This window comes from Siphateles boraxobius, unplaced genomic scaffold (assembly GCF_051911475.1).
Source record: "Siphateles boraxobius isolate OS27281-9 unplaced genomic scaffold, OSU_SipBor_1 3, whole genome shotgun sequence".
NCBI classification, from domain to species: Eukaryota; Metazoa; Chordata; class Actinopteri; order Cypriniformes; family Leuciscidae; genus Siphateles; species Siphateles boraxobius.
This window is the reverse complement of record NW_027508919.1, coordinates 16,659,009-16,672,213: the sequence shown is the minus strand read 5'-3', so window position 1 is coordinate 16,672,213 and position 13,205 is coordinate 16,659,009. Positions and strand designations below refer to the sequence as shown.

General features: G+C 36.9%; 1 protein-coding gene across 6 annotated transcripts in view; it reads right to left on the bottom strand.

Annotated features, from left to right (window-relative positions):
* Positions 1–13,205, bottom strand: part of ablim3 (actin binding LIM protein family, member 3) — a 66,339-nt gene that overhangs the window by 24,812 nt on the left and 28,322 nt on the right. For all 6 annotated transcript variants that reach the window (XR_013210376.1, XR_013210377.1, XR_013210378.1 and 3 more), the window contains exons 3-6: positions 10,873–11,056; positions 4,524–4,639; positions 2,494–2,620; positions 1,714–1,807 (exon numbers count right to left, since the gene is read on the bottom strand). Coding sequence is in view for 1 of the 6 variants with exons in the window: in XM_077248018.1 (XP_077104133.1) it covers positions 1,714–1,807; positions 2,494–2,620; positions 4,524–4,639; positions 10,873–11,056 (521 nt within the window). In the remaining 5 variants the exon portion in view is untranslated. The remainder of the gene's footprint in view (positions 1–1,713; positions 1,808–2,493; positions 2,621–4,523; positions 4,640–10,872; positions 11,057–13,205) is intronic.

Below are 13,205 nucleotides of genomic sequence, written 5' to 3'. Positions count from 1 at the left end.
ATGAGCCACTGGGGAGGTAAACTGGCTCTTCATTACTTCCATCATTCATCTATCTATCTATCTATCTATCTATCAAGCAGTGTTTGTCCATAAAAAAAAAAAACTTGCTCAGAAGTTGGTTTCAACCATGTTGCTAAAGAGTCTATGAGGTTGCTAAGGTGTTGTGAGTGGTTGCTAGGTGTGTTGGACTATGCCATGTTATCATCTGCCGGGAGAAACTGTAGGTTTGATCATAGCATCAAGTCCATAGCTCAAACGGTAAGCTACTATATGGTAGGAGCCGCATTACATTTAGGAGAAAGCTATAAATATCAGAAACAATAAGAGTGATGCTGGCCTCACTTTTTTATTCTCTCAAAGCCTTCTCTACTCGTCCCTCCAAGGTGTATTATTTGCCATCTGTTAACCATAAATGTTGAAAGGGTTTAGAGAGAAAAATGATGTATGTCTAAGGGAAGAGTGCTTCAAATGGTGGTTTTATTCCCTGTCTGTCTAGGCTTCTTAATCCATCTCCTCGTATTTAGCCCTTGATCTTTTTATAACGGAGGCTTCTTGCCAGGCCCACTTGATGGATCAATTCGTGTTCAGGTATAACAAACGCAATCACTGTCTATTCAGCAGAGTTCGAGTCAAAAACAAGTCGCTCATCACAAAGAACTACTATATGTGTGTATGAGTCAATTGCTCAGCTCCAGTGTTTTCTACAGGGTTTCTGTTTATGTGGATGCAGGAGGTGAACCCAAATGCAGACAGAGTGCAATGAACAAGGTTTATTGGTAACAAACAAGAAAACAAAACCCACGAGGGGGCAAAATACAGACAGGGAAACTTAGACTGACAAGACTAGATTATGACTGTACGGAAACAAACTATACTAATAAAAATATTCACAACGACACAACCTTCCACAAAATACTCACAGGTAAGATAAGCACGGCAAATGATACACACATTGTTTGACACAATGAACCGACACAGGACAGCAAACACAAGGGGATTAAATAGGGAACACTAATGACGAGGACAGGTGAAACTGACTAGACAATAATGACAAGACGAGGATAACAAGGGGGCGGAGTTACGTAACAAGACAACACAAGCACATGGCCCAAGCAAAAGGCCATGTGCTTGTACACAAAACATGGATCTGTCATGATTCTGCCACAAGACCAGAGAAATCAAAAGACATGATGGCAGAATCATGACAGTTTCCACAAAGGTATTACAGGTGTGTGTGGACAAGAATGAAACTTTCATGACATTTCTAATAATTATTGTTTTATATGTTTTAGAGAGATGTCTTTTATGCTAATCAAGGCTGCATTGATTGAAAAGTGCAGTAGAAACAGTAATATTGTTAAATATTATTACAATTTAAAATAACCATTTTCTATTTTAATATAATGCAATATATAATGTATTCCTGTGATGGTAAAGCTGAATTTTCAGCACCCTTTTCTCAGGATACTTTGAGGAATAGAAAGTTCAAAAGAACAGAATTTATTTGAAATATAAATCTTTTGTAGCATTATAAATGTCTATATACTGTCACTTCTGATCAATTTAATGTGTCCAGGTTGAATAACATGATTAACCCCAGACTTTTGAATGGCAGTGTGATGTTGCGCAGTGTAATGTCGCAGAGTCCAGGTTGGGGGGTCTGTTGGACACTGGTCTAATGGCCGAATGTAAGTAGGCAGGATGTAGACTCACCTCCAGCACACGTCCACTGATGTATCTGTTGCATGTTTCACACTTTATCCCAAACTGGGCATGGTAGTCTGACTCACAGTAAGGAATGCCATCTCTGCATGCAAAACAAGACTCACATGAATGAACACATTCTTATACTGTTCCCAAAAATAAAACACAGGTGTGTAGGTTTTACAAAACCAGAAAACTATGAACTTTTAGACTTTTTTATTAATGCTATAAATCTATCCTGAGCACCTCAGAATTGGAGAGACACACATATAAATATAAATATAAATCCACATTACTTTTCAAAAGTTTGGGGTTGGTAAGATTTTTGAAAGAAGTCTCTTATGCTCACCAAGGCTGCATTTATTTGATCAAAAATATCAGCAAAAACTGAGAAATACTGTTGAAATACAATTGAAAATAACTGTTTTATATTTCAATGTATTTTAAAATGTAATTTATTTCTGTGATGCCAAAGCTGAATTTCCAGCAGCCATTACAGTCTCACGTGACTTTACTGTAGTGTTTATAGAGTGAGTGAAAGTGTTCACACAAAATGCCTAAACTAAGAATTCTACATTTATGATCCACATATAAAAATGATACACAGGCCTATTATTTTGAAGGCCTATTTTTGGAACTGAATGTGTAAATATTAGTGATTAACTATTTTTAAATGAGCAGAGTTAATGTGGTTTTAAACATGAGCAACAGACTGCTTTGTGCAACACAATGTGTGTGAAGTGTGGTTGAAAGAAAGCCAACAGGTCAACAGAAGCAGTGGTCACTCACTTGCTGATGTACTCCCCGGTCAGGACCAGGCCACAGGTCTGACACCTGAAGCAGCTGACGTGCCACTGTTTCTCTAACGCCAGCAGAGATTGACCCTGTTTGATCTCCTCCTTACAACCTGCACAGTCTAAAAAGAGTCACGACTCATGAGGAGGGGAAGAGAGGTTATATAATGGACTTTAGGCTCATACGTCTTTCCTGTGTCCTGACGGACTTGACAGGTTTATAAAAAGCACATGAGATACATATCAACAATTGTTATGAAGGTTAGGTTTAGTTTTTTTCTTTTTTTAAATCATATATACACACATACTTTATTGAGCTGTGTAGGCTGTGTAGGGCAGCATGATGTATGACTGCAACAGAATTTTGAGCACTAAAAGGTCAGTGCATCATTTGTTTTTATTTGGAAGATGTTCAGCTATGTTTAGAGTGTTTGCAATCCTAACCCACAGCTCAGATTTTTCAGTTTACCTGTCTGATCAATCAGATCAATCTTTAGACGGGTATTACAGAACACTTTCACACTTCTATTCCAACCATTTCTTTCCTCCTTTTCCCTGTAGAAGCTGTGATTCAAGAGTTGAAGTGGAACATATAACAGATCATTCTTGTTATGCACTGCAGGATCTTTTATGAAGCAACTTGAAAAACAAATGAGTATGCTTTTGTTGTCATTTAAAGAAGTATTTTTTATAAAAGGGTTTGCCAGACTTTCAGAAGTATAATCAGGCAGAGCTTGACCAGATTATTAGCACAATGACAATTGCATAAACTGCTTGGACTAGTCTTAAAAGATAGTCATCGTAATGTTTTTCTTCAAGACTGGCATTAACCTTTTGTTTTTAAGTCGGTTAAATAAAAAGCTAGATTGGTCTAATTTGAATCTGAAAAGTAGGACTGATTACCTTTTGGCTAATTGTTAGTTGGTCAAAGTAGTTCTTAAGAAGCAGTCTTTACATAGTGGTTATGATTATGCAACCGGCTCCTAAAGGTAATTTTGATAATTATATTTGTTGTAACCATCATCTAAAAATGTAGTATTATATTGATTTCTATAATTTTATAAAAAAAAATATTTAATTGTTTTTAACACTTTTATTAAAGAAAGAAAAAATTAAGGAAAACCTGAAATATTTAATATTAAATCAGTTTCTGATGTTTTCGTTATTTCAGGTGACATGGCAAAAATGGGACCATTCATTAAAACCAAAGTAGTTAAATTTTCAAAATTATTATGTTATACACTATTATGTTGACTTAATTGTGATAAAAGAAAAGTAAGGCGATTCCCATCTTTAAAAAAACATTAACATTTTATCCAATTTACAAAATGGGAAAGAGTGCATAGCAGAAATGTCCGAGGCATGTTCAGACTCTCTACATTTGTTCAACCAAAGAGCAAACAGATCTCATACGCTCTTCACCTCTGGCCTTTATAAAACATCACAGTGTTCTGCCTCTGTTTACCCAGACACCACACACACTCTAATCTGTTGAACAGGGGTCTGTCCTCTCCCCTCAGAGACATGCAGGACAGTACAGCATTATGGAGGGTTGTAGCTCCTGGGCCTTTAGAAAAAAGTCTGCTGAAAAGACTCAAGAAATTGAAAATAATGAATAAACACACAAACACACACACACACACACACACACACACACACACACACACACACACACACACACACACACACACACACACACACACACACACACACACACACACACACACACACACACACACACACGTTGTGTTTTCATGTTTTATGGATAAAGATTTTTTTTTATACTGTAAAAACTGTATATTCTATCCCCCTACACTAACTATACTACTTAACCTACCCATCACATAAACCTGTCTGCATTTTTACATTTTTTATTTCCAGCTTATTTCCTCATGGGGGCCAAAACATTTCCCCACAATTTGGATATTGCCAACTTTGTGGGTATTGAGTTTATCAGGCCACACACATACATACACACATGCAGACCACATGTTATGCAAATGTAAATTTAGAGGAGAGACTTACGACTGGGCCCATGGATTTTGATTGGCTCATTGGAATTAACCAGCTTGAGGGAACATTGCTGACAGACACATTCTTTACCCCTGAACGTCACTCTGTCCCCGATTGGAAAAGGTTTCCTAGAGAGGGAAACACAGACAGATAACATGTCATTAACATAGCACACACACATAGGTGAACCATAGCATAAAGATAATGCTGATAAATAAATAAAAGATTATCAAATAAATTCGGAACGCTTACAATGAAGACTAAATTACATAGTAGAGAAAAGTATTGTCAGGTTCCCACAAAGTATGCAAAACCTGATCTACACGCACACCACCAAATTGCTAATACATTGCAAGATTAAGGTTTAAGTGCACATTTAAATTATCAAAAGTGACAGTAAAGACAAAGACGTTTACAATGTTACAAAAATCTTTTTCAAATAATGCTGTTGTTTTGAACTTTCAATCTATCAAAGAAATCCATTAAAAAAAGTATCCCGGTTCCACAAAAAATATTAAGCAACAGAACTGTTTCAACATTTGTAATAATAATAAGAAATGTTCCTTGAGCACCAAATCAGCATATTAGAATGATTTATAAGGATCATATGACATTGAAGACTGGAGTTATGATGCTGAAAATTCAGCTTTGCCATCACAGGAATAAATTACATTTTAAAATATATGCAAAAAAAAAATCTTACTGACCCCAAATTTAAACTGAAGCATAAATGTCTTATAATGAAAATCCTGTATGGTCATTGACAGGTATGGTCATGGGAGCCAACCAAATAAGGATTTACAAATAATAAAGAGCAGAACAGTGGGTTCAGGTAACATTAAACCTCAAATAGAGTTGAAGAAGGCCTCATTACCCACAAAGCATCAAGCACAGATGACGGCCTGTAATGACGACCCAGCTCTCACTAATGCTGTCTTCCCTTCAGACACTCTCAAGAAACAAGCATCACTGAAATAAAGGGTCAAAGTGACTTGTATCACATTCTGTAATGAAATGTTTGAGTATTGGGATATATAAGGAAGTTCAATGTGGGATCTCTACTCATATTAGTTTTGCTGGTGAGCAACATTGCTTTGCTGATCCACCAGAGAGTCCAGTATAATCCAACCTGGACCATCTGGAAATTCATTGTAGTTTAAGATGGTCTTTGGGCTATTCCTCAACATTCTTCCTAATCTTTTACCAAACGCCTCTGCAAACCAAGAACAAGGCTATGTTCCACTGTATACATAAGCTTAGATTCTGTTTATGGTGAATAGATCATGCTTTATGTTGATAAACGCATGTGTCTCTTTAGAGCACATGACCGTATGTCTCATGACAGTTCGCATAATCCATTGTGTCCACAGCACTACTTTATCTGCTCAGTAATCAGCATCACTGGAAGCTTCTACACTACGAGACAAATCCTATTACAGTAGACTATTCCTCTACTAATGCAGCAATTATGAAACAATCCATTTACATTAAACCATGACCTTAGAGGAACACCAGCTCTGCCACTTTATAAGATTACAGAACAGGTCCTTTAAAAACAGATCCTGTTTTATTTCTGTCACACCGCCACTGTCTACGGTATATTAAAAAGTTTTAAATTTACTAAGAACACGTTTTTATTTATTATTAATTATTAAATTAAGATTAATGTCAAGATGATATACTATTAAGCACTTTTTGGTTTTCAGCTGGAAATGTAGCATTTGTGTACTTAATACTGCATGGTGCAGTGTCACATTTGTACATAAACACTCACAACAACACACTGTTCACTGGGCTATGTGAAGTATGGCATGACAAACTCCTCCAGTATTGAGACCACACACAAAGATGTCTTTGAAATCAAGAGTGAAAGATGACAGGGAAGTGGGCAGACAACCGAAGCACTTACAAAGCCTGTGTCAGACACATGGGTGGAATAATTCCTTTAGTTTCTCCAGTGTTTCAGAATAGCTGGAGCTAGGGCCGTCACAATATCAGATTTTTCACATCATGGTTATCGTGGCCAAAATAATTCACTGTAACGATATATCATGATATCTAAACTAAAGAAACCTTGAAAAAACAAGCAATGTTATCAGTCAGATTAACCTTTACTTTGCTTATTTTGTGTTTTGCTTTCTTTTTTTAGCCAATGAATCACACTATTCCATACTCTGGCTTTTTCTGGCTTCTTTGACACTGCCTAAGAAATAACCAGGAGAGTGTAAATACTGTCAAGTTCAACAGAATAAATAAACTTTAACAACACAACTAATACCTTAACTTAAGCAGCATCCCCATTTGGAATCCAAATCGAACAAATGGCATACCCAAATTAAAATACATAGTTCATAAACCCTTTAGATTTCAAACATTGTAGACTCATTTAAAAAAACAAAAACATTTGGCAGCTTGTTGTCATAACGTCAGAATTAATTAAATCAATGATCAAATTCTGAGATTTATGCAACATTTTTAAGACCATGCTATATGAATTAATTCAGTGGAGCCTAAAATGCTAACTGTTTTTAGTTTAGCACAGCGTCAAAGTACAATTTATGAGAATAACAGCATGTTTTACTCCAAAATCGTGTTATAGCGTCAGTCGAGTATTGAAATAACTTAACTGATGTGGCTCCTTATCACAGAATGAGTGTAGAGTATAAATGAAACAAATTACAAATGAGAGTTTAATGCTCCATAAAGCTCACATCGCCCTATTTTGGATAATAATACAACAAAAATATTCCTCTCTAAAGATATTTAAAGTAAACATCCTTAATCTTTTATCCGAATGAGCACACTAAAAGCATCAAGGGATGTAAATATAACAAAACACAGAAAGGCGTCAGCAGTTGACCGGTTAGTGGGACATTTCCCATTACAGGACTAGCAAAATATTTGTGACTTACTCTCTGTATAGTGGCCAAATCCGCAGGATGATGGATGCGGAGGAGGGTGAACAGGTTGGTGGTAGGCTATTGCCCCCTTTTGTGCTCACTGTTGATCGGCATGTCCTGCAGACTGGGGTGTCTAACGAGTAATTTTCTCAAAATCTAAATAACTCCCATAATGTCTTATCAGACGACATGATTTATGACAGATGGCAGCGTTAAGGTGCAATACCGCCACCTATTGTACTTGTCAACCAGGTACTGCCGCTGGATTATTTACTTGTCATATTATCATATGTGTACTATTCATTTAAATAACGGATATCGCAATATATTGTCACACCCTTACAAGATATTGATATTTCATGTTTTGAATACCGCGGTTATCGTCGATACCGGTATAGCACGTCACCCCTAGCCTGGAGCCAATGAGAGCAGGGTCTCGGGATTTACTCTTACTTTTTCATTTCCTTCATTCTCTCTGTCTCTGTATTTTAGGCCCCCTCTTTCACACAACCTACTTCATTCTATATTTGTATGTGAAAACTGTGTGGGCTTCCTCATGAGGCTCTGTGCGTGTCTTTCCGTGCAGTCTTTACGCGACCTTGGCATTACCGCCACATCACACTCCCTCCAGACACACACCCAGCATTGTCAGCTTTTCCTGCTCTTTAAAAATTTACAGTTTTCGTGCTTTGCTGCTTTTATTCAGTCCACGAACACAATATCGTGACTCTTTCAGGACAGAACAATTACCCTGTGCACTCCAGTTTAAGAAACTTCTTAAATTCTTAAACAATTCTTGAAATTTGCACATAAAAAAATATTTTCTTAATGTCACAGGTTAACCTGGTGACTCTATAAACTTGGACTTACAAACATACACCCATTTCACTGATACTGTGCATTGCCGGCAATATTAACATCTGTGTACACATCAGGAAGGTGTTATGGATTTTTTGTTTTGTTCAGTCTAAAGTTTGTTACTGCTGTATTTTGTTATAATTTTCAACTCTTTATAGTTTTTCTTTAAGTTTGTCATTATTTTTCTAAAAGAACAGAATGCCAGAAACACACAATAATTCATATGATAATTACCTTTATTTTTCCACATATCTTCCACAAACCTTATTGCAGTTAAACTTCCCGGTTCACACTCTGTACAACCAAACCCACAATCCAGGTTAAACTGTTTTTTATAGTAACAGCCACATCACTTCCTGTGGAAGATACCATTTTGGTGGGATGTCAGAGGAGGGGGGAGTTAGAAACAGTTGTGTTTGCCATATAATTTGTTGTTAAACTCTTTCTCTGTTAATTTTTGTGGTTTTAGCTGTTTTGGAGGTTTAAGAGTTGTGTTGGGTGTTTATATTATTTAAATTGATTGGTACAAACGTTTTCGTTTGTACCTGTGGTTGGTATGCCCTATAGGCGGGGCTTCAGCCTATAAATAGGCTTGCTGGATGAAAGAATTTCAGTTCTGATTGTGAACTCAGAGAAATTGAATACTGAGCAGTGTTGTGAACATTGGGCCATTTGGTTTAGCCAAAATTAGCACATTGTTGCGGTTTTCTTTTCTTTTTGTACAGTTTTTATTTATTTTTGTTTTCTCCTGCACTGTAAATATTTTAGCACCTTCCAATAAAACACCATTTTGGATTTTGCATCAACTTTTTGTACAGCACGTCATTTCCCTTTTCCACTCCAACTGGTTGGCTTCCCTACACTTAATATTTTGAATTGATAAGTAAAATATGTATGAAAAGGAAAACATACGAATCAAGATGGATTTCATTAGGGAACCAAATTGATTAAGATAATAAGACCTCTTTTATTCGACAATATGATTTGTCATTTTGCCATTTTTTGTACAATTTTGCAAAGTAAATGTATGGTGTACTGAAAAGCTTTTTTTTGCAGTTAAATAAATGTAAAACAATCAAGCATCCATCTTTGTAAACTGCAACAGTTCCTCAAAATAAAATTAAATGAATGAAATAAATTAAAGGCCTATAATGCCTTACAGAAATATGAGTTGCACTGGCATCAAAAGTATTCAATATATTGCTGAGGGCTGTAACATGACTTTTGAATTATAACTGACAGCACTACTGGGACAGTAGCCCACTAAATCTAGAGCTTGGTCTCCACACAGATGGTCTAAATATTAAATGTAACATAATCTAGCTCTCCCGTTGACTGTTTACTTCTTGGTCAGGCCGATAAATGTTTAGGTTACTCCTGCCAAGAGCATCCCATTGGGCCATTTAGTAGCCCAATTGGCAACGCAGTCCAACAAAGCAATCCCAGTCCTCCGTGAAAATGCTTTTTCCTACCCACATAAATTCATCAAGCGGTGTGCTCTCTTTTGGTGTGCTAATGAACTAAAAGAGGAGAGGAGAAGTTATTTAGTGGAACTAATTTCCTGAAGATCAGAACAGACCAAACACACTGTAATTACAAATGGGACATAACAGAGACACATTAGCAGCTAAACTCACAGCTCTCCAACAAATCCACTACAGCCCAGCAGGGAATTTGTCTGTCTGAGAACAGGCCATACATGAAGGACAAAAGATGGTGCTTTTCCGCCGCTGCCTTTAACTTTATCTGCTCCTTTCATTCCGTGAGGCAAATATTCACCGCAGCAGCATCTCCATTTACACTTTTTCTCCCTTCTCTGCTTACTTTCTGGGCACTATTGCATATTTTGAGCCCCAAACCTCAACTTTCTTCCGCATGGACTCATGTTACAATATCCTGCTCAGTTCTGCATTGATCGCTCCTTCTCCACTTGTGGTATTATACTCTCCAGAGCAATGTAGTCAAGAGAAGTGCATTAAATCACAAGAACTTTAGTCTGACCCTGCTTTTTTAATATCTGACATGAGTAAATCAAATTAAAGACACACAAATCATCTACTAAAGATAAATGATCATCAGAAATGCAGAAAAAAAATATGATGAGCAAAATCACAATGCAAATGTTCTCACTATTTGGAAGGTTAATTAAAAAAATTACTTTTACCGGACTGAAAGCGAGAGAATGTGGCATAAGAACTCAAGAGTTTACCTTTGCCTTCCCACTTTTTACTTGTGGTCCATCAAACCCTTTAAATTCAGTTAAACCGAAAACATTCCTTAATTTTGAACTCTTTTTCTTGTCACAGACTTTCACGGAATTGTCACAAAATTGTCATACAATTATATAAATACCAGCTGTCTTGGAACATTGCTTGGCTGATGAAATTAGAAGACCGGAACGAAATGTGGTATAATTGCTTAGTTTATAGATGAGTGGGGGTGCATATAGCTGTCAGCGGGTGATTTAATGAGTTTCAGTCTTCAGCACATTAGTAAATGAGCATCAATTACCAGCATCCAACCAGAGCTCCCTCAAGTTTAATCTGTCTGATGGATGCATTTCCATAATGACATGTTAGTAGTCTCAGTAGTAGAGGGCTCACCTGCACACACTGCAGACGAAACACTGTGGATGATATGTGCGGCCCAGTGCAGAGACCACCTCCCCTGAGATAAAGTCCCCACAGCTGTCACATTTTGTCCCGTACAGGCGCTGGTAGTCTGTTGTGCAGATGTACTCGCCACTCTTCTGGAAGAATCCGGAATGTGCCAAATCACAGCCACACACTGGCAGAAAGAAAGAGAGACAGTAATAAGAGTCAACATGAGATCATTGCCATGGTATTTATAGTAGAGGAAATAACAGGGAGACAAAGAGGGAATGGGATTAAGGATGTTGCAAGCCAGGATTGAACTTGTCTTGCCAGTATAAGCACCACGGCTCAACACTTGATATACCATATTTATAGGCCTTGATTTAACACAGACAAAAAACAAAAATGTTTGTTCCTAGTTTCAAGTAGAACAGAATTAGACTTCATTAATACCTCATTTTTTGAACCAAGCCATAGTCAGATGTTTTTATTTCCACTAAAGCTTGACACTAAGCTGAATATGATCATCAGGCCTTGTGACAACTTGACAAGTCACAAACTTGTGGAGTTCATGCAGCTCGAGTACCTCTGTCATTAAAGCAAATGAGGGACAAACCAAATATTATAACATTCTGAAATGTATGTACATTTTAGCTGACGTTTTTAATCATATTGTTGATTGATTGCAGATTATAAAATTTGAATGAAAAAAAAAAACAGTTAAATAAAAAACTTGATATGTGCATGTGTGTGCCTTGAATATTTTTAACAAGATTCTAAGATTAAAACATTTTAAATATTAATATATAGAATGTCTGCAAAATTCAGGAAAAAAGATAAATAAATAAATAATGTCAGCCAATATAACTCAGACACACACACACACACACACACACACACACACACACACACACACACACACACACACACACACACACACACACACACACACACACACACACACACACACACACACACACACATGTAGTGTTTCCATGTTTTATGGGGACTTTCCATAGACATAATGATTTTTATACTATACAAACTGTATATTCTATTCCCTTACACTAACCCTACCCCTAAACCTACCCATCACAGAAAACTTTCTGCATTTTTAGATTTTCAAAAAACATCACTTAGTATGATTTATAAGCTGTTTTCCTCATGGGGACCAAAAAATGTCCCCACACGAACAAGGATTTCAAATATTGCCATCCTTATGGGGACATTTTGACCCCATAATGTAGGGTTTACCAGGCCACACACACACACACACACACACACACACACACACACACACACACACACACACACACACACACACACACACACACACACACACACACACACACACACACACACACACACACACACACACACACACAGTATATAATTAGAAATGTTAAGAACAACCAAAAATGAAGGTACATGGCCAAATAATTTTTATATTTATCGACACATACTAGAAGTAAGAATACCTTTCTAAATTTCTTCTTATGGTAACAGATATACGTAACTCTTTAATCCCCGGATGAGATGTGGCACTGCTGCAAGTGCATGACCATTTCAGCATGCATATGCCGGTGATCACATGCATGCATGCCTGTGAATCTCCCTGATCTCAGCAGGACTCAAATGGCATACTGTTACCACATGATACACACGCGTTCAGACGTACACACACACACACACACACACACACACGCATGCACACAGTCTCCCAGCCCTCAGCATCCATCATCCTTGCAATGACAGCTGTGATTGGCAATGATTGCCTTTTGCAAAATGTGTCACCGTACTGTAAATCATTAATTCAAAGTCAAATATCCTCATAAGTCATTTGTATGTCTTCTCAGCCCTGTATTCTAAGGCACAAGGATTGAAGGACCTTCTGCTGAGAAACTCAAGCAGGTCATTTAGAGAAATAACGGTAAATTGTGAGATGAAATCTGATGCTCGCTGAGGCTTATGATAAGGCCTCTATAATTCTCGGCTTCTGATTGAAAGAACCCATGCAGGAGTGAAAAGACTTTCTCAAAGCGCTTGTCTGTCCTGATGCTATCACTATGTCATTGAACTGCTGCTGTAACACTGAATAGCTGCAAGATTTGGGCAATTAAAATATATATTTGCAATGATTTAGCTGGGAATGTAAAATTATACAACATTGTGAATTTTATGCACTTTTGATTTGGCCGTCAATTTTCCAAAAGGTCATGTCATCACACTATATATTTATAATATATATTTTAAACTATTACAATAATATATAAGTTTTAATAATATATTGTCATGTATTGTGATTAGTTGTATATTTTAGGTCATAAAAATAATATTTTACT